Source organism: Nicotiana tomentosiformis, chromosome 5 (assembly GCF_000390325.3).
Source record: "Nicotiana tomentosiformis chromosome 5, ASM39032v3, whole genome shotgun sequence".
Lineage (NCBI taxonomy): Eukaryota > Viridiplantae > Streptophyta > Magnoliopsida > Solanales > Solanaceae > Nicotiana > Nicotiana tomentosiformis.
Genome location: NC_090816.1, coordinates 6,524,656 through 6,541,335, shown reverse-complemented (window position 1 = coordinate 6,541,335; position 16,680 = coordinate 6,524,656). Strand labels below are relative to the sequence as shown.

The 16,680-nt window shown below is 32.7% G+C and overlaps 1 protein-coding gene across 1 annotated transcript; it reads left to right on the top strand.

Annotated features, from left to right (window-relative positions):
- The first annotated feature begins 7,248 nt into the window (after positions 1 to 7,248).
- LOC104096752 (S-adenosyl-L-methionine:benzoic acid/salicylic acid carboxyl methyltransferase 3-like) lies at positions 7,249 to 13,375 on the top strand. Its single transcript, XM_009603163.4, has 4 exons — positions 7,249 to 7,331; positions 9,221 to 9,631; positions 10,722 to 10,979; positions 12,886 to 13,375. Exons 1-4 carry the CDS (start codon positions 7,257 to 7,259, stop codon positions 13,306 to 13,308), a joined length of 1,167 nt encoding a protein of 388 aa, XP_009601458.1. The 5' UTR covers positions 7,249 to 7,256; the 3' UTR covers positions 13,309 to 13,375.
- Positions 13,376 to 16,680: the final 3,305 nt, after the last annotated feature.

Here is a 16,680-nt window from a genome sequence, read left to right as displayed (position 1 = left end):
AGTATCATTCTTCATATAAACCCTATGTACCCACTTAACCTATAGCATATCTTGTTTCTCAGCCAATAACCATAGTAACTTCCCTATTGATGCCAAATTCCACAACCTGAAGTTTTTCAAATTTAGGCCACCATATTTCTTAGGTAAACACACTTGTTCCCATGCCACTAGAGAGACTTTCTTCTTGTCATCTGTACTGCCCCACAAGTATTCTCTACATTGTTTATCCCCCATAACATACTATACCATTCCTCCAATACTCAATCTCAGAATTAATGTCATCCTGACTAATTTCCCCAATCTGATGCTCCCCAGAGTGAATTGGGTCTACATATTCCACTTTAAAACCAGCATTTGAAATTTTTGAAAGATCAAAATTGTCCCAAATGGAAGCCCTCGAGTCAGTTATCTTACATGTTACCTCATCCTGTAATTCTAGTTCATCCGCCCAGGATTGCTTCCTGCTGCTACTTGAGGAGTGGATTACGTCTAACCATTCACCCAATTTCTCCTTTGCATGTGTCACTGTCTCAATTTGTATGTTAAATTCCTGCACAATTGCCGGAGATGCTTCTCTGGAGATGTTAATTCCTTCGCTAATTTGCTCTTTAAACTGCTCCACTTTCCCAGCTCCTATGATCGTAGTCTTCGCCACATACTTTTGTGTTGGTATCGCTGTGTGGGACTGAGCTGAAGGTCGTCCTCTCCTACCTCCCATGGTTGGCGTACGTTATGCTAACTTGCATCGAGAGAGAAAAACCAGCGAGCTCTTTTTTATTATAAAGCACGTTATGCTTTATAAACAAAAGGAAAGGAGCAAATTTGTTTTTACGCGTTTTAGTACGATGAGAAAGCCGAAAGATAAACAAAGTGAAAATTTGGGTCACTTGTCAAAATAGTAGAAAAAGAAATCCACTTTCATACCGCAAGATCTCTAAAAAGTAATTTCTTGTCCAAACTATTATTTTTATTTCCTAAAATAATACTCAATCTTTGAAATAATCATTAACATAATTTTTTTCCTTTCTTATAAAAATTGTACTATTTCATTTAAAGAGCTTATATTTTTAAAATAAATTAATTCATATATAGTAAAAAAATGGGGCCTTCATAATTGGGGGTCCTAAGGCAGGGGCAGAGCTAGCGGGGTCCTAAGCGCTTATAAATGACCTATCGGATCATCACATTCTCCACCTCCAAAACAAACGTTCGTCCTCGAACGGACATAAAAAAGTACCTGGATTTGTGAAAAGATGTGGATATCTACTCCGTATGTCCGACTCGGACTCCCAAGTGGTTGTCTCGATCGGCTGATCTCTCCACTGCTCGAACTGAAGGATAACTCTTAGGCCTCAACTGGAGTACCTGCCGGGCTAGAATAGCCACCGTCTCCTCCTCATAAGTCAAATCCTTGTCTAATTGGACTGAGCTGAAATGTAAGACGTGGGATGGATCACCGTGATACTTTCAGAGTATGGACACATGGAACACTTGGATGGACTGCTGATAAAGTGGGTGGCAATGCGTTCTTGTAAGCCACCTCACTCACTCTCTCAAGAATCTCAAAGGGTCTGATATACCTATGGCTCAACATGCCCTTCTTTCCAAACCTTATTACGCCTTTCATGGGTGAAACCGAGAGCAATACCCTCTCTCCAACCATGAATGCAACATCGCGAACTCTACGGTCGGCATAACTCTTCTGCCCAGACTGAGCGGTGCGTAGTCGATCCTGAATAATCTTGACCTTGTCCAAGGCATCCTGTACCAAAATATGTACCCAACAACTGCTCCCCAGCTCGAACCATCCAACTGGCGAACGACACCGCCTCCTGTAAAATGCCTCATAGGGAGCCATCTGAATGCTCGATTGGTAGCTGTTGTTGTAGGCAAACTCCGCAAGTGGCAGGAACTGACCCCATGACCCCCTCGAAGTCCATAACACAAGCGCGAAGCATATCCTCCAATATTTGAATGGTGCGCTCAGACTGTCCGTCCGTCTGAGGTGTTGTGCTCAACTTAACTTGTGTGCCCAACTCACGCTATACTACCCTCCAGAAATGAGAGGTGAACCGCGTATCTCGATAAAAAATGATAGACACATGCACACCGTGAAGACGGACGATCTCGCGGATGTAGAGCTCAGCTAATTCTACTCAAATCCCTAATTTCTCCCATGGAAATCCTAGATTTAATGTTTAAATCTTACGGAATATAATGGGTAATTGAAAGGAAGTAGATTAGAGTCACTTACCAATGAATTGAGGAAGAAAAGCTCTTGGAAAAATCGCCTCTAGGGTGTTTAGGGTTGAGAATTTGAGAGAATGAGCTAAAATCCCGTCTATCTCAGCTTTTGACCAGGTGTAGATGTCGCAATTGCGACCTGGGATTCGCATTTGCGAACCCGGTAAATGCGAGATATACTTCGCAAATGCTATGAAGCTCCATCTCTGCTATCATCGCTTTTACGATGATTTGTTCGCAAATGCGAACTTTGACCCTCCGCAAATGCGACCCTTTGATTGCAAATACGATCCCTTGCTGACCCACTCATTCTTCGCAAATGCGAACCTGACAGGGATTTGAAAGTTAGCAATTGCGAGATCAGATGTTGCACCAGAACCAGATTTTCACCAGCTATTTTTCTTAAGTCCAAACCACCCCGAAGCCAATCCAAAACTCACCCGAGCCTTCGGGGCTCCAAACCAAACATGCACACAAGTCCAAATATATCATACAAACTCGCTCGTGCAATGAAAATATCAAAATAATACTTGAACTGCGAATCGGACACCAAAGCGAATGAATTTTCCAAAGAAACTTAAGAACTTACATTTTAACAATCGGACATCCGAATCACGTCAAATCAACTCCGTTTTGTACCAATTTTTTGCAGACAAGTCATAAATACAGTAATAAACTTATACCAAGTTCTGGAACCAAAATCCGGATCCGGTAGCAACAAAGTCAAAATTCGGTCAAACTTATTAATTCTTTAAACCTTTAAGTTTCTAGTTTTCAATAAATTGCGATAATTCGAGTTAGGGACTTCCGAATTCGATTCCGGGTATACGCTCGAGTCCCAAATCACAACACGGACCCACCGAGACTGTCAAAATATAGATCCGGGGTCTGTTTCCTCAAAACGTTGACCGAATTCAACTCAAGTGAGTTTAAGGCACGATTTCACATTTTCGTCACATTTTCACATAAAAACCTTCCGGAAAAAGACACGGACTACGCATGCAAACCGAGAAAGGCTAAACAGAGCTAATCGAAGTTTTGAAATACAAAATTTAGGGTTAAAACTATAAATGACCTATCGGGTCATCACAAGGAGGTAATTTTCAACTTAACTCCCCAAAGAATTAGGCCTAAATTAATTAGGTGAATACAAAGTTAGTTAACTAATCTATTTTCTTAGGTTGTTAGCTAATTAGTTCGGTTGGCGTTACTTACAATAAACTATTCAAAATATCTTTTTCTGTAATAGTTTAAACTTTTAAACATGGTGATCACACGATTCAATAAGAAAAAGTACTTTCTCATTAATACATTTAGTTTGGCTTGTGAGGGATAATGTTGGAAAATTAAAGAATAAATTCGGTACCAGCCATCTATAAATAAATGGCAAAGGGCCAAATATAACCCTGTACTTTCGAAAATGGTCTAAGAATATCCCTCGTTATACTATTGGGCTATTTATACCCCTGCAGTCATACTTTGGGTTCAAATATACCCCTCATTTAAACGGAGAAATGCGTGTCATCGTCCTATTGGCAAATTCTAAATATCTCCTAATTAATTAAAAAGACTCATTACCATACCCGAAAAGCAATTTTTTTTTGTAAGAACTGGAATATTTTTTACTAAAACTGAAAAAAATAAAAATATTTTTTTTCTAGTTTTTACAAAAAAAAAAAAACTACTTTAAAAGAATTGAAAACTATTTTTTAAATCAATTAAAAACTAAAAAAATAAACTGAAAAGCAATTTTTAAAGCAATGTTTTTGTATAAACTAGAAAAAACTGAATGTTTTTTTACTAAAAACAGAAAAAATCGAAAATATTTTTTTCCAGTTTTTAGAAAAATATTGCTTTAAAAAAACTAAAAAATAATTTCTAAAGCAATTTGTTTTGTATAAACTAAAACAAAAAAACTGAAAAGCAATTTTCTAAAGCAATATTTTTGTAAAAACTAAAAAAATAAATATTAATTTTTTTTTTCAATTTTTAGTTAAAAATATTTAATTTTTTTCAGTTTTTAATTGCTTTAGAAAATTATTTTTCAGTTTTTTTTCCAGTTTTTACAAAAACATTGTTTTAGAAAATATTTTTCAATTTTTTTTGTAAAAATTGGGAAAAAAAATATTTTAGTTTTTTTCTGTTTTTAGTAAAAACAAATTCAGTTTTTCCAGTTTTTTTTTTAAAAAAATTGCTTTAGAAAATTATTTTTCGGGTATGGGTAATGAGTCTTTTTAATTAAGTATGAGATATTTAGAATTGGCTAACAGGACGATGACACGTGTCCCTCCGTTTAAATGAGGGGTATATTTTAATCCAAAGTATGACTGCAGGGGTATAAATAACCCAATAGTATAACGAGGAGTATTCTTATACCATTTTCGAAAGTACAGTGATATATTTGGACCTTCGCCAATAAATAAATGATAGAATACCCCCTTGAAACTAAAATCGGTATAAACATTAAATAAAAATCTTGAAATTGTCTATCTCATATAAGACGCGGAATTATAATCGCCTGTGTGGGCATTAGCATCTATTGTAGGTGATTTGAGCTGTAACCTTAAATTTCTTTAATTTCCAATTATGTATTTGCTATGTTTTCAATTGCAATTATGCAAATAATATTATTTGTACTGCAAAATATTTATAATTAAGTCCCTTTCTCCCTCTCTTCTTTCCTTTCTGGACCAAAATTCACTTTTTTATTTTATTTGAAGTTTTTGATGCATCTTGATAATGTCACTAGATACCCTCTTTTTATATAATACACGACTCTTCAGAGATGTTAAATATACAATAAATTGAAGGCAGATTATTTATATTGAATTTAAAAGGAACTTTATAAAGTTTTATTTCTTAAGTAACATGCAACTCGAGCACAACTATTTTCAGATTATTTTCTTAAAAAAGAAACCCTTCCAAACTCCAAAGACAAATCTTACAGAAAACATTTGTTTCTAAAATAAACAGTTTTATGTTTTTCTTTTTCTCGACTTAATTTTCACCATTCAAATTGAAGTACCGTCATGATCGGCATTTAGTGGGATAAATTCCTAAACAGTCATTTTTCAGCTCGTGTAATTAAAAATTAGCAGTTATCACGGAATTTCAAATTCCACAAGTGAAATTCAGAATATTGTGAGTTTCTCTTGAGAAAATTTACAACTCTATGATAGTGATTATTTTCAATAACTACATACTAAAAACTGACTAGCTCATGCTATTACCAGGATTGACTTCACTAAGCGAACCTCTTCAACTTGATTGACTTGCAAATTTTGTGATAAATTTATTCGCATCGAGTGTTTATACCAAACTGTACCAATTTATCATGGTTAAGTGATTTTATTAGGTTAAAATATATATTTCTTAACCATAATTAAGTAAGAAAAATTTATTTACAAATCCGTGATATATTTATTGACGTGGTATAAACATAAGTTGTAAGTAAATATTTGTCCAAATTCAATTCATGGACCCAATGCGTGATGGTACAAGCCAAGATGTGATGACACTAAAATAAGGTGCTATGATTTTTCTCGATGAGTTAAATGACAAAAGTCCCCCAGCAGGGCGGGGGAGGGACAATGTGTGTGTGTGTGTGGGGGTGGGGGGGAGGGGGTTATATTTTTTGTAACCTTTGTGATCAAGTATATGGTCCAAAACTAATTTGTAGGGGCGGCTTAACGATATTTGTAGCCTAAAGCCGAACTTTGACGAAAAATTTTAATTTTTTTAAAATGTATATATTTAATTAAATCTATTTTCTAGCTTCACAGTAATTAAATATTTTGTAATAATTTTTTTCAATTGATAATATAGGTAATCAATTTGAGAACCGCCTACTTTATCAAAAAAAAAAAAAAATTGTTGCTTCTAATACTTGATGCAATACTTGAAACTTTTTATAAAGGCAGTAAAAACTTCAAGTGGCTCTTGTCTATTCTTGTTTTGGCAGGAAAGGAGTATTTTTTACGCGTTTTAGTATGATGAGAAAGCCAAAAGATAAACAAAGTGAAAATTTGGGTCATTTGTCAAAATAGTAGAAAAAGAAATCCACTTTCATACCGCAAGATCTCCAGAAAATAATTTCTTGTCCAAACTACTATTTTTATTTCCTAAAATAATACTCAATCTTTGAAATAATCATTAAAACTATTTTTTCCTCTTTTTATAAAAATTGTACTATTTCATTTAAAGAACTTAAATTTTATAGAAAAATTAATTCATAAATAGTTTTTAAAATGGGGCCTTCATAATCGGGGTCTTAAAGCAGGGGCGGAGCTAGACGTGCGAAAATGTGTATATATAAGGTTAATTTTCTTCTAATGTATATATATATGTTAAGTGTTGAATCTACTTAAATTTTTTATATATTTATTTTACTTTATTTATTGAAGTCTCTTAGCTAAAATTCTACTTTCGACCTAAACCTTTGCTTTAGCTGCTTTATGAGCTGGCCCTCCAACAAGCCTAAGTGGTCTTAATTGTTCAATGGCCCCAGCCTCTCTTTGTCTAGGCAAGTTATATTTTTATATTTAACATGTTTTCCTTAAATTAAGTGATTCATATATTTGCATTTGACAACTATTCTAAACGGGGACAATTATACATATCCTGAGGTTAGTATCTTAATGTCGGTAACCATTTTTTGTCAAATTTTAAAAATAAAATCTTCAAATCCCAAAAACAACCATAGAGTAGTTTTTGAAGTTTTCTACTCACAAAAAATCTAATTCTTTTCAAGTAAAATGCATGTCCAAACACACTTTCAAAAATTATTTATCATCTCATCTTCAAAAACTCATATTTTTCAAGTTTTAATCAATTTTATGTCCAAATGCTAGTTTAATTGGCTTGTGAGAGATAATGTTGAATTTCAAGGATAAATTTGGTAGCAGCCGTCTATAAATAAGTGATACCACAAATTGGAACTTTAATTTGCCTAGCCAAAAATAGTATCCCACCTACTATATTCGTATAATTAATACAGATCTAAGATCCAAGAGATGGAAGTTGCCAAAGTTCTTCACATGAATGAAGGAATTGGAGAGGCTAGCTATGCCAAAAATTCTCTGCTTCAGGTATAAATAATTAAATATAATTACACAACTTTTTATTTCCGCATAGAGGTTATAAACTCTTAATTATAATTTCTCTATTTCATTTCTTTTAGTCTTTAAAAGAATATTTTAAGGGTAATTTTATGTATGATCATTTATGTAAAACAACACACAGTGTGCACGCAGATCTTACCCATATCTCATATGAGGTTTCATGAACTTTATTATAATAGTAAATTCAAAAAATAATTTTTTATCACATTAAATTTATTAAACATTACCCACACAATAAAGTTACACAATTATTTTTTTAACACATTAAAGTAACCGAACTTTGCGTATTATAATGCATTCATCTGAAATAACGGAATTTTGAGTAAATTTTATGGGTGGTCATTCAACTTTGTATTCATTACGAAAAAGTCATTTTTCTTCTTTTTGTTACGTAAAAATCATTCAACTTTGTGTTCATTACTTAAAAGTCACTTTTCTTTCTTTTGTTACACAAAATTCATTTTACTTTGCTCTATTTATCACAAAAGTCACCTTGGCCAAATTTTATAATATTTTTACTTGAAAAGTCTATTATGCCCCTGACATTATAAATTCTCTCAGTTATTTAATACCTTCTATATTATATAATATATAATATATTTTTACCTAGATATTTTACATATAATTAAAATAACTTAAATTTATTTATTTTTTATTTTTATAATATATCCATACATTTAATGTTTTCATGGCACTCAATTACTTTAATTATATTTAAAAAAGAACATATTTTAAATATAAAAATGACTTATTATTTATTTGAAATAATAACAAACAAATTTGTTTAACAAATGATAGTTTTTTGTAGTCAATAAAAATTTTAAAAAAAGTTTCAGAGATATTCGTGTTTAATATTAAAAATTTTAAAACTTTATCTATTAATATTAATTATTTAAAAGTATTAATTTGATGTGTTATTGTGCTAAATGTGGGTATTTTATTTATTGGATTAATGAGTATGGCTTGGATGATAAATCAGTGAGCTTTAATTTTATAATTTTCATTAAAAATATTTTATCACGCATGGTTAAGAACATGGACTTGAGATTTGTTCACGGTAATGTTAATGACAAATTTAATAATGCTACTTATATATCTTGAAAATTAAGGTTAAAAAAATTAAATGTACGAATATATTATAAAAATAATAAATAAAATAATATCAAGTTATTTTAATTATAAGTAAAATACCTGGGTAAAGGTATATTATATACTAGCATATAATATAGAAGGTATTACATAAATGAGATGATTTATAATGTCAAGGGCATAATAGACTTTTCAGATGAAAGATTTGTAAAATCTGGTCAAAGTGATTATTGTGATAACTAGAGCATAGTAAAATAATTTTTGTGTAACAAAAAAAAGAAAAATAACTTTTGGGTAATAAACATAAAGTTAAATGACTTTTACGTAATAAAAGAAAGAAAAGTGACCTGAATAATGAACACAAAGTTGAATGACCATCCATGAAATTTACTCCGAAATTTTACCTACTACTATATGATAGTTTTACTTCATTAATAATTTACATAAGACGGGAGATAGCACTACCATGCAATACATTCTTCATAAAATATGGTGTTAATTCGTGCCCACCCGCCTCCACAAGTACATGAACTTTGAAAAAGATTGATACTATTTTCTTATTATTTTCTTATATTTCTTTAATAAGAACTTTTTATATAGTCACACAAACATTACTATCTGTTTAAATGACAAGTTTCAAAAATTTTATACTCATACAAATATTATGAATATTTAAGACGACAAGTTTAAAAGTATTCCTCACTCTATTAAGTCAAACTACAACAAACAAATTGAAATTTTCTGATTTACATTGCATTTGTATACAGCAAAAGGTGATCCTAATGACAAAGTCAATAGGAGATGAAGCCATATCTGCACTCTACCGCAGCCTTTCCCCAGAAATCATTTGTATTGCGGACTTAGGTTGTTCCTCTGGACCTAACACTTTCCTTGCAATTTCCGAACTCATTAGAACTGTTTCTGAAGAATGCAAAAGCAATGGCCAAAAACAGTCGCCGGAATTTCATGTTTTCTTGAATGATCTTCCCGGAAATGATTTCAATACCATTTTCCGGTCGTTGCCAGCGTTCTACGAAGATTTGAGGAAACAGATGGGAGATGGATTTGATCCTAATTGCTATGTTACTGGAGTTGCTGGTTCATTTTATACTAGACTTTTCCCTTCCGAGAGTCTGCACTTTGTCCACTCCTCTTACAGTCTCCACTGGATTTCTCAAGTACGTTTCATATGTATATATATATACATATAATAATCTCACGTACAAATTTCTTTTCACTTGGCTGCATGTGGTTTTAACAGGTCAAATATTTGATATAAGATACAAATCTATACATATATAATTGACAGACCTTAGCTGATGACGTGGCAAGTATCCGTATACACATTTTTCAAATTTTTGACTTCTTTCATATTTTTTTTGTTTATGTGTTATATATAGTTACAAATCCAAAAGGCACGTCTTCAATTCTCTTAATTGCACCTCCTCTCTTTCCTTCTATTTCTCCTATCACTTTCCTAAATATGGTAACTGTTGCACCTTATGCTTCTTTTTCTTTGAGAATTTCCAACAATCATAACTCTTTAATTTCCTTACAATACCGTATTTTATGCAATAAATTTTTGTTTGTGTCATAGATGATTGAAACAGTGTTATAGAGTTAAGGCCTCATTTGTTTTTCCCAAATTTGAAAAACCCCTAATTTGAGGCTTGACAAATATAAAAGTTAAACCCATTAGTTATTCATTTTCTAAGTGGATAATATGGTTCTTATCCATATTTGACCCGTTTTTAAAACCCATTTTTTAATGGATAATATGAGTGGATAACTGTTTTCTTTTAACATTTTGCCACCACTAAATGTATCTAACCACTCTTCCCCTCCACGCAAGACTGTTTAGGAGCCTGCATGAATTGACTAAGTGTTTGAACTGCAAAAGATATTTCTGGAGTGGCATGTCATTCTTGCCGGCTGCTATCTTTTCAACCGCTTTAACAGATTTATGTTGAAAGAAATTTCTCTCTATCTTCGCAAGGTAGGGGTAACGTCTGCATATAAATTATCCTTTTCAGAACCTACTTTTCAGATTACACTGAATTTATTGTTGTAATTTCAATCTTTAATTTTTCTCTTTTTAAATTATTTTTTGAAATCATTTGTATATATAGGCGTCAGAAGCATATCCAGGATATTGGTTCTACAAGTTTTAATTAAACGATTACTTTCGGGTCGAATATATGCACAATAAGATTATATTTATTCTGAACAACTGACATAAGATTTGAATTCATGACTTGTGATATATAGGTACCTGATGGTATAGAGAATAATAACAAGGGAAATATTTACGTGTCAAGCACAAGTCCACCAACTGTGGTTAAAGCATATTTTGAGCAATATCAAAGAGATTTTGTAACTTTTCTTAAGTATCGTTCAAAAGAATTTGTGAAAGGTGGACGTATGATATTGACAATGCTAGGTAGGAAAAATGAAGATCTCTACAGCAAAGGGTGTCACTACGTGTTCGAGCCTCTGGAGATGGCCCTCAAAGAGCTAGTTGCAATGGTAAAACCAAACAAATTTTAATATATACATATCATAGACATATAAATACCATTTTTTTAAAACATAATCTTCATATATCTTGAAAAAACTATAAAAATATTAATTATATTTCTTTGTATTATTTCTTAATTTATTTCATTTTATGTGGCAAAGTTTGATTATGTCATGATTTTTCTATGATTATAAGAGCATGTCATTAGGGCCGTAACGGTTTAGTGAGCTCAATACACTACAAGAAATCAGGGTTTTAGCGACGACCTTCTGTGGCGACTAGTTTAATTGCTACAAAAGTGATAGCTTTAGTGGCGAATCTTTTTGTCGCAGCAGAAACTAAAATTTAGTGGCGACTGTACTTAAGTCGCAACAAATAAGCACAATTTTTTCGTTTCCCCTTAGAGCACATTTGCGGCGACTTTTTTGAAAGTTGTTGCAATAGTCCTGTTGCAGCGACCAAGTCGCCTCTATTTCTTCGCTTCAAAGTAAAAAAATAAACAAAAATTAAATACACCCCGTCTTTTGTTATATTCTTACCAAATCCCCTTTGTCTCGAACTCAAAACCCTAACCGAGCAGCGAACCTGTAAAAGCAGGAAGAAAACCAAGTGACTCCCTTTTCCTCCTTAATCAAACCTCATCCCTTTGCCTCCTCCTCCTCCTCCTCCTCCTCCTCCTCTCTCTCTCTCTCTCTCTAAATCGCTGAACCATTTATATCTAGAGTTGAAGATGATAGAAGAAATGGAAGCAAATGATTTAGTTTCTGAGTACAACGAAAGTGGCCCTGTGCTGTTTTCTCTCCTTTCCTCTAAGATTTAGTAAGTTGCAGAAGTTCTGTTTTTGAATTTTTATTTTCTATTTTATTATGGTTTTTCTTGTTAAGGGAAATTGCTCATGTTAAGAGTCGATTTTGTGGTTTGAAATGGTCTTGAGTTTTTGTGAATTCTTCAAATGTTCTTTCTTTATTTTGGAATTTGTTCAGATTACTGATAGCCTTAGCTTGTTCTTTTTTGTTTGGATAATTTATTTTAAAATTTCGTTAAGGTAAAAATCTTCATGTTCTGTTACATTCAAGTGCACATGCCTAGGTCATTATGTAAGGCCTTAACTCTTATGATTGCCCAATTTATAATAAATTAATTTAGTTCCCTAGGCCTTGTCTCAAGTAAACGTTGTTAACTATCAAGAACACAAAATGGTAGATCTTTTTGTATATTGTAAAGGTAAGTACACAAAATGGTAGATCTTGCTATGTCTGAAGCTAATCTGGGTTGAGGGAAAGATTTGGATTCAATATGTAAGGTTTTAGTAAAACAAAATATCTTTTATTCACTTATGTACTCTTACGGATTCTAGTTTCATGATGTAAAGCCAAAAACCTATAAATGACTCCTCAAGTTTTAAATAGTATGTATGTACCAACACTACCAAAAATTAAACTTTGCTTCTTCTCCTAGACAAGGTAAAGATATGTAAAAGGCATTGTAATAACAAGAATTTTCTTTTCCGGAATGTAGCATATAGTTTTTTCCTAAAGGTAATATACATATTAAGAAATCTACTAAATATTTATAGATATGTGATTGTGAACTCAGCTATCATTACTCATTAACTTGAGGTTGTTGTAGCCGTGTAGGTACCCATAGACTTAAATCCTAGATCTTCTTTGCATGTCAGTAATGGTATGAGAAGTTTAAGTTAAATTAGTTTTAAATATTAAAAGTTTACTATTTGTGAAAATTTAGTATCACGTAAAATAGAGCAGAAGGAATATAACATTTGAATTTTAAATTGCCAATCCAACTTATTGTGAGCGATAATGTTTTTTAATTGACCTAATAGTATAAAAAGAATTGCATTATTAATATATATAGAAGTTAAACTCATAGTGTATTTTCATTATTAATATGCAGGGTTTAATAGAAGAAGAGAAAGTAAATTCATTCAACTTTCCTATGTACCATCCATCTCCTGCAGAAGTGAAGTATGTAGTTGAAAAGGAGGGATCTTTCACCATCGATGTCTTGGAAACTTCAGAACTTCATGTTGATGTTTCTGATGAAACCTGCAGTAATACAGGTCAGTTCGATGCACAAAGCGACTTGCATTTGTGGAGGGTCCAGGAAATGGTCACACCCCAAGATTGCAGCAATGGTGAGTACAATGTGGCACATTGCTTGAGAGCTTTGGCTGAGCCTTTGCTTGTCAGCCATTTTGGTACTAAATTGAATATGGATCAAGTGTTCAATAAGTGCAGAGAAATCTTTGTCAATTGCATGGCGAAAGAGAAGACTACATTCACAAATGTCATTATCTCCATGACCAAAACAAACTAGGGCGGCTATATTCCCCCTTTGTTATTTCGCACTTTTAATTTAAGGAGATGGTGGCTTAATTTGGTTATGTTAAACATGAAGAATAAATCCAAACAGCCACCCACTTAATCTCCTAGGTGTATAATTATGTATAATCATTGCATATTCAATGTATACCGACTAGCAAAAGTATATAGTGAATTTGGCCGGTTATTTGTGGTAAATTACCTACGAAGCAACCCAATACGAATAGTAGAATTGAAATTGCTATAAGCCTATAACTATGGCAACGATTAAATCAAGGGGGGAGAAAGGTGGGGATATGATTAGTATGATCTTTTTTGAACTTCCGTCAAGAATTCCTTTGGGTGTGCGTGAACTAGCGGACTGATCGCTACGTAGGGATACTCCCTTCAGCATGAGCGGACAATTTCGAAACTGGTTAAGAATTTGTGCCACTATATATCCCACATCAGATTCAACCATATGTTGGGCTAAACTAGCCCATGAATACTCTGGGAATTTGCTGCCGTACCCTATATTTGTGCCACATTTTAACCTCTACCCTATTTTTAAAAATTATTGATTTGGTAGCCAGCTGACAAAAAATTCGTAATAATATGACAATTACACCCCTGACAAAAGATATAAAACGATTTCCTCCTCTTCTCTAGCAGCTTTATAAAAAAATCAGAAACTTGTCCAGATTCATCTTTAAAATCACACTTGCGTGAAGTTGTTTCACCTTGAAGCTAAAACTTCATGCTAATGTAGTATGGAGTTGTTTCATGCTGAATCTAAAACTTCATGCTAATGCATGCTGATGTTATTTATCCTGCAATCTACAGTTATGTCATGAGTTTTATCTGAAATTTCAGTCTAAACATGCTGAAGTTATTTAGTTCATCTGCTAAAACTTTAGATGAAACATGCTTAAGTTTTTTAGTTCATTTGCTAAAACTTAAACATGGTTAAGTTTTTTAGTCCATTTGCTAAAACTTCAGACTAGACATGCTTAAATTTTTTAGTTCATTTGCTAAAACGTCAAACTAAACATGCTTAAGTTTTTGTCTTGCAATATGTAATTTTCTATTGAAAGGTCATTTGCTAACCTTTTTATTCCACAAAACTTGAAAATAATCAAACAGAGTTCTGAAGTAAAAGGGACGTAACTCTAACAAGATCAAAGTTTTGGGTAAAATACAACAGGCTCTTATTTGGTGCTTGCTTATTGATGAAAGGTCATTCTGATCTTACAGTACAAAGCTCTAACATATCCTTTTTATGTTGTAAAATCTGATGTTGTAGTCATATAGCATGAGAAAAACCATCGCGTGTAATATCCTATACTCGTAGGTCATTACTTAAGTTGGATTGAAGAAACAGCTGCGGTGATTTCCTTTGCCCGAGAATCATTGTCTTCCAAAGACACACCACGAGGATCTTCCGTCACTAGCATAGCAACAACATGTTGAAGTTATTTAGTTCCAAAAACTTACCTAGTTTTCTCCGAAACTTCAGTCTAAACATGCTGAAGTTATTTAGTTCATTTGCTAAAACTTCAAACGAAACATGCTTAAGTTTTTTAGTTCATTTACTAAAATTTCAGACTAAACATGCTTAAATTTTTTAGTTCATTTGCTAAAATTTCAGACTAAACATGCTTAAGTTTTTGTCTTGTAGTATATAATTTTCTAATAAATTTTGGCTAATGCATGCTGAAATTATTTGGTTCATTTGCGAAAACTTCACACTAAAACGTGCTGAAGTTTTGTCCTACAGTCTACAGTTTTGTCATGAGTTTTATCCGAAACTTCAGTCTAAACAAGTACAAGCTGAAGCTTTTTAGTTCATTTGCTAAAATTTCAAACAAAACATGCTTAATTTTTTGTCTTGCAGTATGTAATTTTCTAATGCATGCTGAAGTTATTTAGTTCATTTGCTAAAATTTCATACCAAAACATGCTGAAATTTTGTCCTGCAATCTATAGTTTTGTCAATAGTCTTTCATTAAAGAAGGGCAAAACCGTCTTTTCAAAATGCTTTTAACAGAAAAATGGGCATGGATGCAAACAGAAAAACAAAACGGGTATAAGTTAAAAAGGGGCGACCAAATAGGGCGCCCCATGCAATTCTTACGAATACTTTTAATATGGTGTGATATTGTTCGTCATGGGTCAAGCCCGTAGGGTTTCCCCCAAAAGGCCTCACACCATTAAGAGATCCCTACACCTTAAATATAGGTTCTTAATTTTTTCAACTACCAATGTGATACTTTGTTCGCACACCGAACACCAAATTCTATTGATCATGTTCCATTTGCAACAATTGTACATTGTCTTGGGGTGTCTTTGGCTTTATATATATATTAAACCTATATAACCAAGCCTTCTGTCTAACTTAATTTCTGAAGTTCATACTCGAATATCTAAAGTTTATACAATATGGTTTGAAGTTCATAGCCAAATGTGTAAAGTTTATGCCCATATATCTGGAGTTCATATCAAAATGTCCGAAGTTCATAGCAAATTATTTGAAATCCATACCTCAATATCTAAAGTTTATATCAAAAAGTCTCAAGCTCATACACAAATACTGAAGTTCATAACAAAATTTTTGAAGTTTTAAAATTTCTTCTTTCTTCTTTCTCCGTCATCGTTTCATATCATTTGTACTTTATTTTTCATCAGATTTAGGTTCTAGGTGCTATGAGATTCCACCTTTTGAAATTTGGGTTTTCTATTGGTTTATTGTAAAGGGAAATTGGCATTTTAAATATGTGAATTGGATTTGTTGTAGAGTTTGGTTTTATGTTGTATAGTTTTATCTACACTTTATAAATCTAGGTTAATTCGTTCGCTTTTCCTTTAAAGCATTTCGAGTTTTATAATTTAGGGGTAATTATTTCTAAACTATAGTGCTTTATGAAAATTTCTCAAATTTAAATCTTAGCTATGTATAGCGAAAAATATGTTCATATTAAATACTCGCATAATAGAGCAACAGGTGGAACCAAGGATAGATGGAAAGCGACACAGGTGGAAATCAAGCCCGGGAGTAGCACTCTTGGTTGTCCCCGAAGGGAATGTTGCTCATAAAGACAAATAAATGTCTTCCACCCTGTAGCATTCAATGGAGAATATTTTGCAGTATTAAATACATAGTCCATTATAGAGAATATGACATTCATAGCCCGTCGTTACACATTCTTCAATGGACCCCATAATTGTCATTTAAGGGGGGCTTGATCCTAGGACCTTGTTCCTAGGTGCCACTATAAATAGGGATTTCAACAACCATTGTAAGGGGATAATTTTTCTAACAAACTTATGCTATACACTGTTTAAAAGCTCAATAATATTTTGTTCCTTGCTTATTAAGATTCATATTACT